Source organism: Centruroides sculpturatus, unplaced genomic scaffold, assembly GCF_000671375.1.
Source record: "Centruroides sculpturatus isolate CEXI.00-Female unplaced genomic scaffold, Cexi_2.0 scaffold252, whole genome shotgun sequence".
NCBI lineage: Eukaryota > Metazoa > Arthropoda > Arachnida > Scorpiones > Buthidae > Centruroides > Centruroides sculpturatus.
The window spans coordinates 568,850-586,698 of NW_019384463.1; the positions used below are offsets into that span (position 1 = coordinate 568,850).

At 34.3% G+C, this 17,849-nt stretch overlaps 1 protein-coding gene across 1 annotated transcript; it reads left to right on the top strand.

The window, feature by feature from the left end:
• Positions 1–925: 925 nt before the first annotated feature.
• Positions 926–17,831, top strand: LOC111620973 (methylmalonic aciduria type A protein, mitochondrial-like). The gene is made up of 6 exons (XM_023363000.1): positions 926–1,324; positions 4,698–5,060; positions 10,419–10,541; positions 11,082–11,252; positions 13,170–13,405; positions 17,520–17,831. The coding sequence occupies exons 2-6, from the start codon at positions 4,718–4,720 to the stop codon at positions 17,805–17,807; spliced, it is 1,161 nt and encodes a 386-aa protein (XP_023218768.1). The 5' UTR covers positions 926–1,324; positions 4,698–4,717; the 3' UTR covers positions 17,808–17,831.
• The last annotated feature ends 18 nt before the right edge of the window (positions 17,832–17,849 follow it).

A 17,849-nucleotide genomic window follows, 5' to 3' on the forward strand; every position in this document is an offset into this window, starting at 1 on the left:
ACGATATACTTGGCGGGTGGAAAGTAACTAGGCATTGAGAAATCGCTATAATTTTCGTAATAATCGTGTAATCATAATAAAAATGCGCATGCTCGTGTACATCAATCAGTTGAATTTTATTATTCCCGCATCGGAGGTGTGACAGTGATCGAGAGAGACCACACGCGCAAAGGCAAAAAAAAAAAAAAAATGGCCGACTGCCTATCTGTTCGTAGGTGCAAATTGTTGCACGCTACGAAGTGTGGAAATCGGTGGTTTCTTTGCAGAAATAGGCATATGGAGAAGGGACGTCGTGCCACGATCCGTTCGGAAAGAATCGGATTCGGTTGCGGACGCACGGAAGTGTGCCCGTCCAGCCATATCGCGATTCGAGGAAAACGTGTCGTAGGTGGATGACGCCTGTGCCTACATTGTCCTTTAAGGTATGCATCCGTATTTCCGTTTAATAAAGTATGCATCGAATAAATTTCATCACCATTGCTTTAGGAATATAGAAACTATAGTGATTTCTCAATGCCTAGTTACTTCCAACCCTTACAGTATGTATCTACAATATTACAATTACAGTATACCGTGTAATGTTTCATATAAAGACAATTACATAAAGTTCAGTTATAGTAAATTCTGTATAAATCTATACCAAGCAGTGCCGGCCCGAGGCAAGTTTTAGGATGGAGCGAGATCCTATTATGGCGCCCCTTTGGTCAGTAGCGTAGCGAACATAACTGGCGCTCGGGGCACGACACTTTATTGGCGCACCCTCCAGAAACACATATAGTACGTCTTGGAGACCATTTGGGCGCCCCTCTGCGAGTAGCGCCCGGTGCTTGATACACCCCCTTGCACCCCCTCGCTACGCCACTGCCCTTGGTTGCCCCAAATTTATACCCTTTAATTTTCTTTACCACTGAGGCGCCCCCTAGGACTTAGCGCCTGGAGCGGTTGCTCCTTTCGCCCTATGGTAGGGCCGGCTCTGATACCAAGTACCAGGGGCACCGTACATTGGGGCACGCACTTTTTTCTTATCTCAATCTTCCTTCTCCCATTCAAATCTTCATCATCCAATACAATTATTTGTGACGTGTAATTCGGTCGAATTACACGTCACAAATACAGTAATTGTAAACAACGAGACGTCAAAAACTCGTCATTCCGATTAGTCGATCCGACAATCGTCCGTAATTGCCGATAGAGGCGCTGGCGGTCGAATTGTAGATGAAAGAGAATTCGCGAGCGAAATCGATCAAATTTGGGAATTAATTTGAATCTTATTGGCTCGAATCTTGTTCTCGGCGAGGAACCACACCGGAAATACGTCACGCAGGTAAAATTGTAGATAAAATCGATGGTTATCGTAAATAATGGTGATTTTTACCTGCGCACGTGAGTCAAAACTGGGTTCTAGAGTGTTTATCGTCACTTTAAATGCATAATTATTCATTTAAATTGATCCGTCTTATTTAATTTTATTGCTAATAATTTAGTTCCAGAAAGTAATGTTGTCTAGAAGACTTGTTTAAAATTCTATCCAAAATAGTTTTTATGCTCTAAACTCAAATTGACTCTAATGCGAGTGATGCTGTGGAGAGTTTTAACATTTCGGGCCATTTGAGTGGGAATTTAAATATAAAACAAGTATTTGGCCTGGCACTTTGTTAGCGCGTTGGTGCCGCCTGCTAAGAATCGTACGGAGGGCCTTAATTTTCCGTTACGGATCGGCTTGGCCCCGGATGGAGTTGACCTCGGGGCAAGAAACCGGGATCCGTGCGGATTACTCTGGCGGATTTTCTACGCTTCCGATACAGGTTCGAAACCGGTCCGTCGGTGTTATGGATCGCGCCTCCTCGGTCTGCCTGATAAACATGGAAATAATTTATGTTATTGTTTTCGTTCTTCTAACAAATGTTAAAAAATATGGTCGATGTGTATCTGTGGAAAATGCTAATATTTGATATATTAACTGCTAGATATTTTTTAAAAAACTTCAAATAAATTTATTCCACGCGAGGACAATTTTTCTTTCGGTTTTGCGTAATTAATATGAATGGCATTTGATCGTTACGATTGAATTTTGATGGTATCCGATGGTGAAATGTGTAAGATTTAAATGAAAGATGTGTTCTTTATACGTTTGTTCTGCTTTGTGATTTATGTTTTGATATTTTAAGTCGGCTTCTCCGGGATATATATTTCCGAAGAAGTTCTTATGGAAAGTTTGCTTAGTGTGCTCTCTTCGATAAATGTATCTATCAGTGGCTCGCCCAGAGGGGGCCCCCTGTACACCCAGGCATCCCCAAAGTAAAAAAGGAAAAAAACTCTAGTAAATTTTCCTAAAATCTTTTCCCAATTAAAATTGATTTTTATATTTATATTGTGTGATGTCGTCTATTTCTACATTACTTACCAATTAGCAGTCACATAATGGGGAATTTTATTGAATTTTTATTAAAAGAAATGTCCTTTATCGGTTCGGCTCTGCTCCCCGAAATAAAATCCCGAGTGCACCACTTGTACCTACCATATTAATTGGGTACTACTTGTGTTCTTAATATTTTTCTGTATATACTCTTTGGTATAGTTTTATGATAGTAAAACTATACTTAAGAGTATATTTTTATTTTTGTCTTTTTATTTATCATTTTAATTTTTTATTTAAATCATTTTCTTTTGTTAATTAATACCAAATGATACCGTAATACATTAGGCTATTTTTCAACTACATTATTGTAAAATTTTAATTATTAATTTGTTACTATAGGTAGATGTTAGGCACCATATCTAATTTAATTTAATAATTGCAATTTAATTATTCTAAATTATTATTTATTAGATATTAATTTTCTGAAGAAAAGAATCATCCTGGATTGGGACTCTAACCCACAACTCCCACTTACTGTGCAGATGTGTTGCCTGTTACGCTACCCAGACCCCCGAGCAATTCTTCACTTCCAGACATTTTAATCTTAAATATACTGTAACTATTCGTGGTTACTCACGGTGCCGACTGGGGACGACTCCTATGCTCACGACCTTATAATCATCCACTCTGGCATTTATGCATTATGGTATCATTTGGCATTAACTAATAACTATTCTATACTTCACAACTGGGTGCATAGGTAGACACTGGGCATCTTTAACATCACTCTTTATTGAGGAGTGATAGAGATGTTAAAGATGCTCAGTGTCTACCCATGTACCCAATTGTGAAGTATAGAATAATAAATTAAAGAAGACACTGTTTCGGAATAAGTCAATTAAAAACATCTTTTTAAATGTTTGATAAAAAACCCCCGAGCAAATTCTTCACTTTCAGACCCCGAGCAATTCGAACTTAAATGTTAAGTTTTAAGTTTGAATGATAGAACTGTTTTTTATATATTCAATCCTGATGAGGGCCTCTAAATGATTGTCGAAAACATTTCAGCAGTAAATTCTTTTGTTTATTGTGTGTTGGAAATCGCATTTAGGTATCAGTTATTTGATTAAGTCAATTAACTAATATTGTTGAGTAATATATCATAATTAGTTTATTGTATAGTAATAAGTTAACACATAGTTATGATAATACCACCAATACACAATATAAATGAACTAACTGGAGGAAGTAATGGTCTAATAACCTGGTATCCAAAGATACCATGGTCTATGAAACAAACTTTATATAGTTTGATAAGAAATGCAAACAGCTTATATTATTGTAAATATGGGCAAAACAAACACTATACTTATGCATTGACATAAGGAATAACTTGACAATGAGCCATCTGACGATCATTTGTGCATTGATGGGTCAACTTGGCATACTGTATTTCCACTACAGCTTATGCCTCTGAACAAGCAGATTTAGACTGTTATTTCTGAAGCTTGGTGTATTTATAAAAATAAAGGAAATTGCTTATAATGAAAATGAAGTTTGGTATCTGTTCTTGTTGATAATACTGTCTATGTCATAGTAGATAAGACTCTGGTAACTTTGGCTAGCAGACTCACCTTAAGATTGATTTTTAGGGTCGTCTTCAATATGGCAAAACGAGTTAAATATGTTCTTGGTTGTCTTAATGCTATCTGTCAATCAGTCTGTTTGGTTTTCTACTTGGTGCAGTATTTCCAGAAATAATTGCATCAGAACTCCAGAAATGTTTGGCAATGGTACCATTCAAATTTTGCACTTCCAGTATCTAAATCTAAAGTTTTAAATGCATTTTACACCCAAGTCATCCAAAATTGATCTATAAATTGTAGAGCAATAAGATTATCTGTTCTAGGATTTCAGATTTTAAACTTTGTGTTGTCATCTTCTACATTTTATTCTAAATCTTTCTACTTTAGATTATATCTTTGAACAGAATCTGGTTTTCTCACTGGTGTATGTGTTGTTCCTGTCAGTTATTTTTACATTGAATCTCTATCTTATTGAATATTTTCATCTCAAAGTATTATGTTGCTTATTTAAAAAACAATAAAGTTATCATTTATTTTAAAAATGTCTAACCTTTACTGAAAAATTTAAAATTGATAATTTACATTAATGCTTTTATCATTTGAAAGTATTAATTATAATTAAACTAACTACAAATAAGAGAGAGATTTTTAAGGCTCTTTATGTATATATGTACACACATTATTATTATTTTGTATAATTTCTTTAAGTTTTAATTTAATCAAAATATTTAAAATGGTTTATTTTGTTTCAGGAAGGAAGAAAAATAATAAAATGATATGTACGAAATATGGAATATTCAGGAAAATTGGACGTCATTCACGATTCTTGTGCAAATCTATTTGTAAGTTTGACTCAAAATTTTACAAGAAACTGTCAAATGTGCCGTACGTATTCCCAATCAGTGTAGGAGAAACGGAAGGTGACCCTAGAGTTCATCAGCTGTATGTGGGATTGTTAAACAGAGACAGAGTCTCTCTTGCTGAAAGTATAACCTTGGTAGAATCTCACCATCCCAAGAAGAAGGCGCAAGCTAATGAGTTGTTGTCGTTAATACTGAAGAATGCAGAAAACAAATATCAAAAGCTAGGCCAGAAATCATTAAGTTTCAGAATTGGTAAGTGCCTTATAACTTTATGTAAGCCATATAAGATGTTTTCAGCCACATAGTTGCATATTTGTAGTAAAATTAACTAAACAAAACTGGTGTTAAAAGAATATAAAATACTGTAAAAATCATTTTGTGTAACTTGCCTGTAATTGAAAGTTTTAATAGTTGATTGAGAGGGAGAAAACACAAAGAATAATTTTTTTCACATGAGAGATACAACCAGATATTTGTCAGAATAGTTCTTTTAAGAATTACATCCTTGTTACCAAGCTGACCTGGCATGTCTTTAGGGAGAAATGTGCCTCCTACCACCTTAAAATTTCTGAGATGAGTCAAAAGTTCTTAAAGATGATCCAGAAAGACTCGAATGCTTGGGACATAAACATTAAAAGGACACTTCAGTAGAGTATATCCAGTCATATTTCTTGTATAACTTAATTAGATATGTCTTTAATTCCAACATTCTAATTGTAAATGCCTTCAAGTTGGGTGCAGTGACAACACTAAAGCCAGTAATAATTTACAATTTACAGTAAATGCCATAAAACATTTCTAAAATAAAATTGATCCCTTGCAAGACAATTTTGCAAAACAAAATTGTTATTTCAGAGTAAATATATCAGATTTAAGCAGCTGTTAGTTTTATAATTACTTTTAACAAAATATTGCCATTTCTGTACAAAACCTTTGATCTTCATTATTCTTGGTAGCAAATTTTTTAAAGTTTTCACTGAATAAAATACAACACTTAAATCCAAAAAATAGGCATAATTCAATCAGTAGATAGAGCAAAAAAATTGTGTTTATTTTCAGACAATAAAATACCAAGGATCTAGTTAAATATTTTGTTAGTAAGCACAAATTTATACAAAGTATTCAGACTTCATAAATACATTGCAGTTTAATTGTCAAGGTCAGTTTGTTGGGCTGCAATTTCAAAAAATTGTAGACCTATAAATTTCCAGTCGTCTGTCTGTTCGTCCTTCCTTCATCTTGAGAACAGAGTTAGATAGACGTAAGCCGAGATCAGATTTGAAAGACTTAGGGGCAGAGGCCCCAATTAACTATATACAAACTTCCAACACAAACTGGAAGTCACATTACAGTAGAGCCTCGATTATCCGACCCAATTGGGGACTGGGGTTGGTCGGATAATTGAAAAGTCGGATAACCGAAAAGTATGAAAAAATCCATTATTAGTGTAGTATATTATTATATCCCATGTAATTAGTATATTAGTATATCGCTATTAACCTACTTCGCGTTGAATTTTCATCGATGTTAAGCCTAACAAAAATTTTTTAAAATAATAATCGTCGCTATTGTATCGTTAAAAATTAGAAAATTAAGCCTCGTTTAAATACTGGCTTCCTTTCATGGTCGAATGAGTGTTGCCAGCTAAAACACGTAAAAATAATATTAAAGTAGCCAGACATAGCCAAATATTGTAGCGCCACATCACTAGCGGACATTTGAAATTTGCCGACTAGGACGGTCGGTTAACCGAGGTGGCAGTTAATTGGGGTCGGATAATCGAGGCTCTACTGTATTTCAATTCAAAAATTTTTTCTCCGAAAGGAGTTAGCGATAGTGTCATGCCAGTCATCTATCTAACAGGAAAAGTATGATGTATAGGAGCAATATACTATTTTGAGGCAGAGAGCATTTATTTTAAATTATTACTGTTTTACTGTATTATACTGATGGTGATAATGCCACATAGACAATTTTAGGAAAGGGTGTATTATTGGAAGTCCAGAAGCAGGACAATTATAGACAGATGTGTTTAGAAGTATATAGGCTGCAGAGCTTCATTTCTAGACTTTGGGCCAGATTTCAGAAGGGGAGATTTTGGATGTCAACCGAGGAGTGGATTCCTCAACGGGATCACTATTTGATGTTAACAGGTCATTGTTATAGAAGAATGTCTGTGGCCAGGGCCATCCCGAGAAATAGCGGCGCCCGGTGCAACATTGTCTTGCTGTGCCTATTAATAAAAAATAGCCGTTTCAAACAACAAAATAATATTTTAATAGTAAACATACCATCCATTAAATAGATTAGTGAAAGTTATCTAATTTAGCGAATAATGAAATGATTAATTTTTAAATTTTGCAAGAGTTATATCATGCAGGATTGCGGGGCTTTGTGCTATCGCACCATTCTCACCACCCTTTGGCCGTCCCTGTCTGTGGCCACTGCTTTTAAATGAATCATAAGCAGCCAACATCATATTGTGCATAAGCCCACCATCAGCTGCTTAAATATTTACTTTAAGTGTATTCAGTGGATTTGAAACTGTTTTTTTGATAATCCAAAAGTGATCTTGAAAGCTTGCAAGCATCACATTTGAAAAGGATGCATATATCTAGTGTTAAATTCACTTAAAATTAAACAGTCCTGAGAAAATTGATGTCTGAGATACTTTCATTTTAATTTTATTTGTTCTAATACATAAAAAAGAATTTAATATAATTGATGCAAGTTGATTTGTTTAAATGTAATGAAAATTTGTCAAAAGTAGAATGCAAAATATAACTTCTTGGTGAGGATTCATAAATACCTTTTTTTTAATACTTTTTATATCATATATAACTTTGAATTAAAACTTCCTACTTCTGTTGTTTATTAGATATCACCAATGCCTTCAATTCTGACTTAATGATTAACTTTTGAATATTGACATTGATAAATCATATTTTATCTTGCCTTAATAATCATTTCATAATGCATATGTATAAACTATAAATTTCAGATTTTTTTTCCAGCAATTTTTCTCATTAATTGGCATTCCTCAAGGTTCTATTCTCAGTAATTTGCTTTTTATTGCATTCTTAAACAGATTGCTTTCTCTTATATCTTCCCCATTTATCAATGCCTATGATGATGACATCAAAATTGCTAATCACTGCCCGATTACGCTACAATCTGACATCGTAACTCTTCATAATTCTCTAAAATTGCTGAACCTTTCATTAAATACTAAAAAAACTAAAAGTCTATGGTCTTGTCAGATTGCCTAGTAACATTAATTTTTATATTGAAAATCAACTACTAAACTTTGTCAGTTCTGTCCTCGATCTTGGTATTACTTTTGATTCTAAACTTACATTTAAATTGCATATTGATAATTTGATTAAAAAAGTATCTATACTTTGTGGAATGATTTGGTGCAATCTCAAAACCGTATCTAATAAAAACATTTCACGTGCTATATTTTTTGCCAATATTCAGTTGCTCATAGCATTGCCAGTTTGGACATTAGCCTCACATTCCCTCTTAATTAAACTCGACAATGAAATTGGCAAGATTTTCATTTTTTTTAATAAACTTTCTCACTTACTATTCACTAATTCTCAAGTTGCTCAATCCTGTTTGAGCTTACCTGATTTTTTTAAGTGCAGAGACTATTTTGACCAGACTTTTACTTAAAAATATTTTAATGGTTTACTTTCTTCCCATTATTCTAACATCTGTATACCTTCCGTTAATACGCATTGGCTTTCGTGTATCCATATTTCTTTCTGTTGCCTTAACGGAAAAAAAACTATTTTATTTTAATGTTATCATAAATCTGCTAATTCAATAGAAGATAAACTATATCTTGGTTTTATTAGTTTTAAATCTCATTGCAAAAAAATATTATATTTTCACTGAATATATTGTATCTCGTTGTGTGTTTGTTACTATTTTATTTTTTTATTTTATTGGGGTTTGTTATATAGTTGTTATAAAGGAGGATGACCATTATTGTTAAAAGACCTTGCATGTAATTGTTTTGAAAAAAGAATAATCAAGTTCTTTGATTATTTGCAACATGGTTGCATGTATACAGATGTATCAATAGATGGAAGTACAATAATTTTAGTCATGTACGACAATTTTATGTGACAGGTGTTGGTGGCTTACATTCTGCTCGAATCAAGCTTTAGAGTTTTATGACGAGCTGTACAGGCAAGTAATCTTTCTGTCAGACACGCAGTATGTTGCATTTCATTGATTCCCATGCATAGAAGAGCCCATTTAATATGATGTCAAAAACCTTGACGTTGGGCTTTGAATGGATGGGGTTGGTCTGTTTGCTGACGGGTACAAGTACAGTCGCAGAATGATTCTCATTCTATTAGATCTGGACAGAGAAGGGAATCTGATACAGCCCCTTAAACATCATGAAAAGAGACCAATTTGGAGGTGGTGGCATTATGCATAACAACTGCACCAAGCTTCATATTTTTGCAAAGGGTGCCATTTCCACAAGAAGGTACGTACATAAGTAAGGTTTTAGAACTTCATGTGAAACTTTTTCCAAAGTGCCACAGGTGCAAATTTCATTTTCACAAGATGGCATTTGTCAATGATTTTCTTGGCAGTGGAGATATTCATCACATGGAACAGTCAGCAAGATCACCAGACCTAAATCCTATAAAATACATATGACGTGGTCTAGAGATATGGGTTGCATCCCATCAGCCACCAATAAAAACACTCCAGAAATTTCAAAATTTTCTTGTTTAAAAATGGACTTTGCTCTCAACAGAGTCAATAAACATTAATGACTGGAATGAACAGTCGTAATGCCTTCTGCATGCATGTGCTGTAAGGTATGTGTGTGCACAGAAGGCATCCACATTTCATGTTAATAATTTTCTGTACAGAAAGATTAATGACAATGCTTAGTACTTTTCCAGTTTAATTTGACATAATTTACAATATTTTTGTTTTTTAAATGTTTTGTTGCATACAATAATTGCATGCATGTTAACTTTCACCCTGTTTTAACCATTAATTATTAGGATATATGGCAAATTAATGGCTATGCTTATTATTTGGACAAAAATGTAATATTTATAAAGCTTTATATAGATATCTATAAACTGTTTGTTTCATAATAATGTATTAATATATGCATACAGTATTTTGTAAATGCAACTTCATTAACTTAATAATGTAATGCATGTGCATTCCCTTGCATTTCCCTTGCACACACACTACAGTATTGTGTGTCACAAACTTGCAACAGTAATAGTCCAAACACAAAGTTAATTTCCACAAAACTCAAATCTTACTCTTGTTTAAAACTTCCATTTTTATAAGAAAAAATTAATCTAAAAGGAAAAATAATCTAAAATAAAAGGAAAAGCAAATGCCAAATAAGAAACTCTGTTCAATGCACATCATGTCCAAATCCTCAAAAAATACATTATGTCTACTAGCAATGTCTAATGTTGGAGAATAAGGTGGATAGAACCTTAAAAGTAAATGGAAAAAGAAACAGAAATTTTTCTAATTCTAACAATAACACACATTAGAACCAAGAATTTTATCATTGAAATGTTGTAATTAATCAATTTATAAATTTTCCAGGGCTCACCGGTCCTCCCGGTTCTGGAAAATCAACATTTATAGAAGCTTTTGGGAAAATGCTGACAAGTGCGGGACACAGGGTGGCAGTTTTGGCCGTAGATCCTTCTTCCTCGACTACCGGAGGTGAGGTAATGATTTTTTTCTGTTTATATTTATTTAAAGTTTATTTTTACAAGACACTTTTAGTAAGAATTTTTAAAAGTAAGTTTGTAAGTTAAGCATAAATAATAATATACGAGATTTAGTCAAAACATTCTAACACAATTTCTAATGAGTTTTATTATGTAAACAAAACAAACTTTTGCACACAATCATCAAAATAATTACCTTTGCCAACACCTGTAACACTTATCAAATACACTCTTAAAATATATATTTTTTCTTTTGTACCATCTTTAACGCTGAATCTGACCTGTCTCTCTTTTATCTTTTCTGTTTTCTTTGATTCTTAAAAAATCTGCAGGAGCTAGATTGAGATTGAAGATGGTGTGGAAGAATGTAAATCTTGCTTTTTATTAGATACATATTTATTGAGAGTGGCCAGCATGACAGAGAACAGTTAATAAGAATGATACTGAAACATTATTAATAAATTTGACAGTCTTTACATCGGTAATAAAATTTATTGAATAATAACTAAAGAAAAATTTCTTGATCTCATAGGTTCGTTGCTGGGAGACAGAACAAGGATGCTGGAACTTTCGAGGGATCCGAATGCTTATATCCGACCCTCTCCGGCCGGCACGTACGCTGGAGGGGTGGCCAGGAGCACCAATGATTCCGTTCTGCTTTGCGAGTCGGCCGGATATGACGTGATAATCGTGGAAACTGTGGGTAGGTGATACTTTCTTCTAGAATTTGTACGTTATTGAGAGCTAAAACCATGTAACGTAGGCAACTTTTTATCGATAAACAGATAACGTAATGATCTGTGCAAAAAATCTGATTAAAAATTGCCTAAAAGGTCGGCTTTGTTGTAATCCCTACATTTTTCAAAATTAAATATACATGTCTAATGCAATTTTGGTTTGTGTGGGTCCATTCCGAGGGAAGTTTGACTCTAAGCTAGTGGCAATAAACCAATTACCTCTTTCCACTCCTGCTGGCTGTTAGTTACTAGAAAAAGTGAACCTTAATTTTTTTATGCAGTGCTTTAATGTGTCTAATTTCGATATATGCAATATACTTGTGGAACTAATTGACTGTATACGAGTACATCAAAGATTACCTGTACTTAGTTGTATGTGTGTATTGATAATTTTATGTATAAACTAAAAAGCTTACTACAAAATTTTTCTTTTGGATTCTTGTGATAAAAACTCAGATATTTCAATGCTAACTGCTACTGTTTTCATTTGTACTCAGACTGTCTTTCTACTTAAATAATTATATTGTAACTTGTTTATTTTAGACAGTGGCTTTGGGCATTTTCTTCATAAAAGAAATATACATAGAATTTCTGAGATTTATTGCCAGTTAACAGGCAAGTTTGTATACGATCTCAAGAAAGAATTAGCAATATTGCATACCATTATTCCTTTTAAAGAGCTCTTTTTTAATATTAGTTGACCACCAATTTTTTGGCATGCTTAGTTTTGGAGCCTTATTATTGAATTATTATGCAACCTCGGTTCATCTGGCAAAATTATTGACTCGACGACAAGTCCCTAATCCCTTAATTATATGTCTGTTGTGTCTCTAAAGCATTATAATCTTAGAAACTTTACATTTAACCCTAGACTACCACATATGACTTCTAAAAAAGCAGAAAATAAAATGAACTAAACTTGTATGGTGTAGATCAGGGATATGCACTCAGTGGTTTAGAGGTATGTGAAACACAAAAATTAATGATGGCAGATATACTATAAGAATATTCAGATTCTGCATTGAGGCCTTTGGCAACATCACAGCACTTGATGCTTAGTTTTAAATAAAAATACAATTATATTTATCTGTGTCCTTTGTCACAATTTTCAATTAAGAAATATTTTTTTTACACATAATTGTACGGCACCATTATTTGACAAACACGTGAAATAAAACTTAGGAAAATGGGCTGGCAAAGGGTGCATGAGTCAAAAAAGGTTGAGAAGTGCTGGTATAGATGGATTGTCTATGCTCAGCTATTGGGAATGTGACAAAACACTCACTACACGCAATGCCATCCAATGAATGAGTCTGGCAGTATGACAATTTTAAGTGACATCTTGTAATTCTGTCCAGATTAAGAGGTCCCAGACCATCAGGTGCTTGAAGAACAACAGAAAATTTATATTTTAGAGTTTTTATCTAAAAATTAGAACAATGCAAATTATTAACTGATAAACAGCTGATAAAAGTATAAGTCCATCAGTGTATTATGTAGTTCCTGCTTTTTATCTCATATTGCTAATCATTATGCTATTTTAAAAAGAAATATTCACAAATGATAAAACCAAATTTAGACAAAAATGCAACATTTTAGTAGTTAAAATGAATATAAAAATAATTCACTTAGTTTTAAGATGAATTAGAAATTTTTGATTGTTCTTCCATCAGAATATTGTTTACTGTCTGCTGTTTGGCAGCTTGGGACTTTTCTACTGGATTTGCTTTCTGGCTTGTCTCATTACAGTTAACTATCTGCGAGGAAAATTGTCGCACATTTACTTTAATTAATAGTCTATTGACGATAATTTTTAAGTCATAATAATTTCTAGCTCTTTCATCTCCCTCGACTAACCCTTCCTTTATTAAACTTTATTTCAGGGGTGGGCCAGTCCGAATATGCGGCTGCCGACATGGTGGACCTATTCACGCTGCTACTGCCGCCCGTAGCCGGCGACGAGCTCCAGGGCATAAAGAGGGGAGTGGTGGAACTGGCCGATCTGATTATAATTAACAAGGCCGACGGAAATCTGGTCAAGGATGCCCGCCTCAGTCAGACGGAATACACGAGTGCCCTGAAGTACGTTCGTAGTAGATCCAACGTTTGGAGACCGAAGGTAAGTTTTGTGGCATTGTTTTATTCCAAATCTGTTGGTTTGTTTGTTTTGTTAAGTTACAGCAATGCAAATGCAACACTTGGGCAATCTGCCTAGGGTAATGCCTTCTGGGAGGTCTTTTTAAGGGTAACTGCCCCTATTCAGGCATTACAGACAGAGAAAACTTGGAAAATCCATGTGGCCAGCCTGTCCTGGCAAGGCGCGAACCCACAACCGAACTCCCGGTGTTCGGGGAACGGAACCTCTTGGCCACTGGTGGGCCACCAAATCTGTTGGCAATGATTATTTACAGACTATGGATATGCTTTCAATCGATAAGTAATTATCACACTCCATGCTCACATATATCTTCCAGTTTTCAGTTTATTTGTATGCATTTCTTTGCCTCCAATGACTTTGCCAAAATGAAAGTCACAAAAGAAAATCTATAACATTTTCCTTGTATAGCCATACCATATTATCTCTCTTCTTTATTTTGTCATTTCTTTCATTTTATACTCTGTCGTATGTAACATTCTACACGATCTTCTTGACACATCCGTTTTGAATACACGTATCTTCTTTTCTGCTTTATGATAGCATTATCCATAAAAAATATCAATTTTCAATAAAAGTCAAGAATATGGAATATATAAGTTATGCAACAACTAGTATCTGATTTCAAACTACAATAGGGTGGCTCTATCAATTTTGTAACTTGAGATTTAAGTACATTTAAATACTTCATAACAAATAGCTTTCCTTTAGAAATTTCAGATCTGTACTGGTGCGAGTTAAGTAAAACTTTTGCATAAAGTCCTAACAATATATCTGCACAAAAAAATATTGCATTCTTACTTTCTTTTGAGACTTTGGCATTCTGCCAGATTCCATTCAATCTCTTAACAACCTTTTATTCCCTTGGTTCTCCCATCTTTTCCTTAATATTGCTCCCTTGAGGATATGAGAACTGAACTTATTTTTTATATAAATGTTTGTATTTGTTACAACAAAATAGACTATGCAATTTTAGAATAACATGATTTATACATACATATATATACGTATAAAAGGCCACATTCCCTTAGTGTTAAGTGTGAAAAATGTGTAAACCAAGATGCAATAACACTTTTATACATACACAGACACTTGCAACTTAGTTAATGATTTTGACCTATGAATCAAATGTAACAATCTTTTCAACAAACACCAAAACTTTGGCTGTAGACATTTTGTTTATTCAGTATTTTCCTTCCATCAGGGAGGGTTATAAGAGAGTGCAAGTAGGGGATATCTGATTGCATTTTGTGTCATCTTGTTGGTTGACCCTAGCAAACTCCACTGCATATCTTGCCAAGTGGTTTCTGGCTTTGCCTAAGTTCTTTTTGTTCAAACTACCAGAGAAAAAGTAGTATACAGATTATAAATTTTCTCTCTCTCTGGAATCTCTTTTGAAATAGAGCATCCTTTTCACTCTGATTTTTTTTCTCATGCAAAATGTTTTTACATTGTGGCCATGTCTGAATGAATCTACTGTGAATGTTACCAATTAAAAAGACTACTACATTTTTACCGATGGCCGTAGTGACCAAAGATCGGAACAGAAACGGTATGCAGATTGCATTTGAATTAAAACATTTTTCTCACAAAGACGTTGGTAAAGTAGTAAACAAACGGAGAATGTATCATGCTAAGACTTCCAATGTGACTGCCAAAGAGTAGCGCAACCAATTTTAGTAAAGAATCTCCCGATGATAACTGCTACGACGACGACTCAGATGTCAAAGTTCTACCATAAAAGGTCAAAGAACAAGTGCCACCTTACTACGGGATGACCGACTGCTACTGGGTTAACATTAGACATAAAAGAGCCAAGTGAGTATGACAAAATCCTCCGAAAGACAGTAAAAATGACATTTAACTCTGTGACATCTGCATTGTTGAGAGAAAAAGGGTTTAACAAAAACAGAGGCTATTTATGTATTGACACAAGCCATGCTGTAATGCCTGACTAAATGGTTTTATTTTTTGTTTCTTGCTTCAATATTTTGTAATCAAATCGGACAACTTTTCTTTTTGCAGTTTCTCTCAAATTTATGGTGGCAAGGATCCATTTTAAATAAGAAATAAAAATTAAAAGTGAGTGATACAATTGGGATAAACTATATTGATTGTGCAGCAGGAAAAAAACTTGTCCGTATAATTATTCTCGGGTGGCATTTTTTCCTCTTCTCCTCTCGTTCTATTCCGCCGGTCCGGCTGTGCGGATGTCTTTGCCCCGTCTATTCGTAATTTAATTTTGATGTCAACTAATTATCTTTTGCCATCTCCCTCCTCGGATTTTCCAACATATTTACCGCATCTTATGTTCTGATCGAATTCTCTTTTTAAAAAGTAAATGTGTTATTAAATAGTTATAATTCTGTATCCAAGAATTATAAAACTATTGCCAAAAGAAACTAGTTACAATAAGGGTATGTCGTGTTTATATTATAATACACGTTGCAGCTCGGAAGGAATTTGTTTTCATTATAATTAAATATTTAGGAATCAGTCTGTTATTAAAACAATAAATTATTTTAATTGATTGCAGCTCTTTTAAACTAATAATTTGATTATAATGGTTGTGTGAGAGAATAAATATTTAAGTTTAATATTTTTTGTTTAGAAGCTTTTTATTTACGTTTTGTGTGAATAAAAATGAATCAAAATATCTCAAGATGATGAGTATATGGAATTATATCTTTTATGAATATTTTTTGCAATGTGTACCGAGATGCTCGTGTGGTTTGAAATTTCCCAAACAAACTTTTTAATGTAAAGGATACAAAATGTATGCGATGCTGAAAGATCATGAGTGGTAGTAATTATACATATTGTGTTTTCGCCAATTTTTAACCCAAACACCAAAAAACACGAGTGTAATGAGTGAGAGATGACTTAAGCAAACAACAGATTGCATTTATGCTTACAGCACATTTTTTCAGTGCGTCTACAGTTTAGTATTTGAAACTTAATTTCGGACTTTAGAGTTGTTTGAAGTACCGTATTGGGTTGGTCAGAAAGTTTGTGGTTTGAACTTTCTTTTTTGTGTGTTAAAAAAAACAAACCTTTACAGTCAAACATTGTCTCCCGAATAACTTATCACCAGTGTTTTCTGCTAGGCACTCAAATGGCTGGAATGCCCAGGAAACATTTTTCAACATTACTGGTTTGAAAATTACAAGATTACCAGTGATGTGGAATGGATGGCATTTTGCCAATTGTTGAAAAAGAGGCTTCTGATTTTGTACATATTGTTTCTGAACATGGAATTAGCTCCTACTCTTAAATACTCTTGACTGAAGAGTAACAGCAACTTGTAAGTAAGCAAATGCTTCTTAATTACAAGTTGCTGTTCCTCTTCAGTCAAGAGTATTTAAGAGTAGGAGCTAATTCCTTGTTCTGAGGAGCCCGGTGGCGGCCGAGAGGATAAAGCTGCCAAACCTCCGTAGTCTGTTGCGGGTTTGTACCCAATGGATGGGCTAGTCGCATGGAGTTTTCTGGGTTTCTTTGTATGTATCACACCCAAATAAGGGTCAGTTTTCCATAGAATGTCTTCCTGGGAAACATCCCTGGGTCACTCACCTGTGTTGCATTGTCAAACCAAATCTTCCTACATGTATTGTGAAATTTACCTGCAGACTCTAATAAATTTCTTGCAAATATTGCTCCAGTGTTGTAAATGCTAGGCAATAATTTTGTAGAAAAGATACAAATCCATTCAAAATTAGAAGTACAAGGACATCATACCGTGGCTTCAATACTTCTACATACAAATGAAGGATAGGCACTTGCCAATGCCGTATCAGAACCAGTAGGGTTCAGAGTGATTGGTTGTCTTTGCTCAGCACTGAAGCTAGCATTAAGTACTCTGTTCTAGCAAATGAGTATATTCTTCACTTGCTCTGTGGATTTGTTCTTGATAGTCACAGAGTGGCATGCTGACCCAAGAATTATGCTTGAATTTTCCTAAATAAAGAACAGACAATAAAAATTACACGAGTGCTTAAATATTGTCTTATTCTTAGTACTGTAATGGAGTAATGAATTGTTGGAATTATATCTAGGTTCTGAATGTTTTTTATCTTTGTAGGTTATGAGAGTGTCATCAATTAAGAAAGAAGGTTTAGATAAAGTATGGAAAGAGATGCAAGACTTCTGGGACGAAACACTGGAGGCGGGAGAACTAGAGGCAAAACGGAGACGTCAGTATCGGGTCTGGATGTGGAACCACATCGAGTACCATCTCAAGCTCTACTTCAGACAGCATCCCAGAGTGAGTCCTTACATAGACGAGACAGAGAAGAAGGTGACCGATGGCATCCTGACTCCCGGAACGGGTGCAGACATTTTATTACACAAACTTTTTGCAGAAGAGTGAGGGGGGAAAATCGTCGTATAATTGGAGATTTGTAAATGATCC

Coding starts and splice junctions, on each gene's coding strand:
- LOC111620973 (XM_023363000.1), top strand. CDS start 4,718: ATGATATGTACGAAATATGGAATATTCAGGAAAATTGGACGTCATTCA. Junction 11,253..13,169: donor GATAATCGTGGAAACTGTGG/GTAGGTGATACT, acceptor ACTTTATTTCAG/GGGTGGGCCAGTCCGAATAT. Junction 13,406..17,519: donor CCAACGTTTGGAGACCGAAG/GTAAGTTTTGTG, acceptor TTATCTTTGTAG/GTTATGAGAGTGTCATCAAT.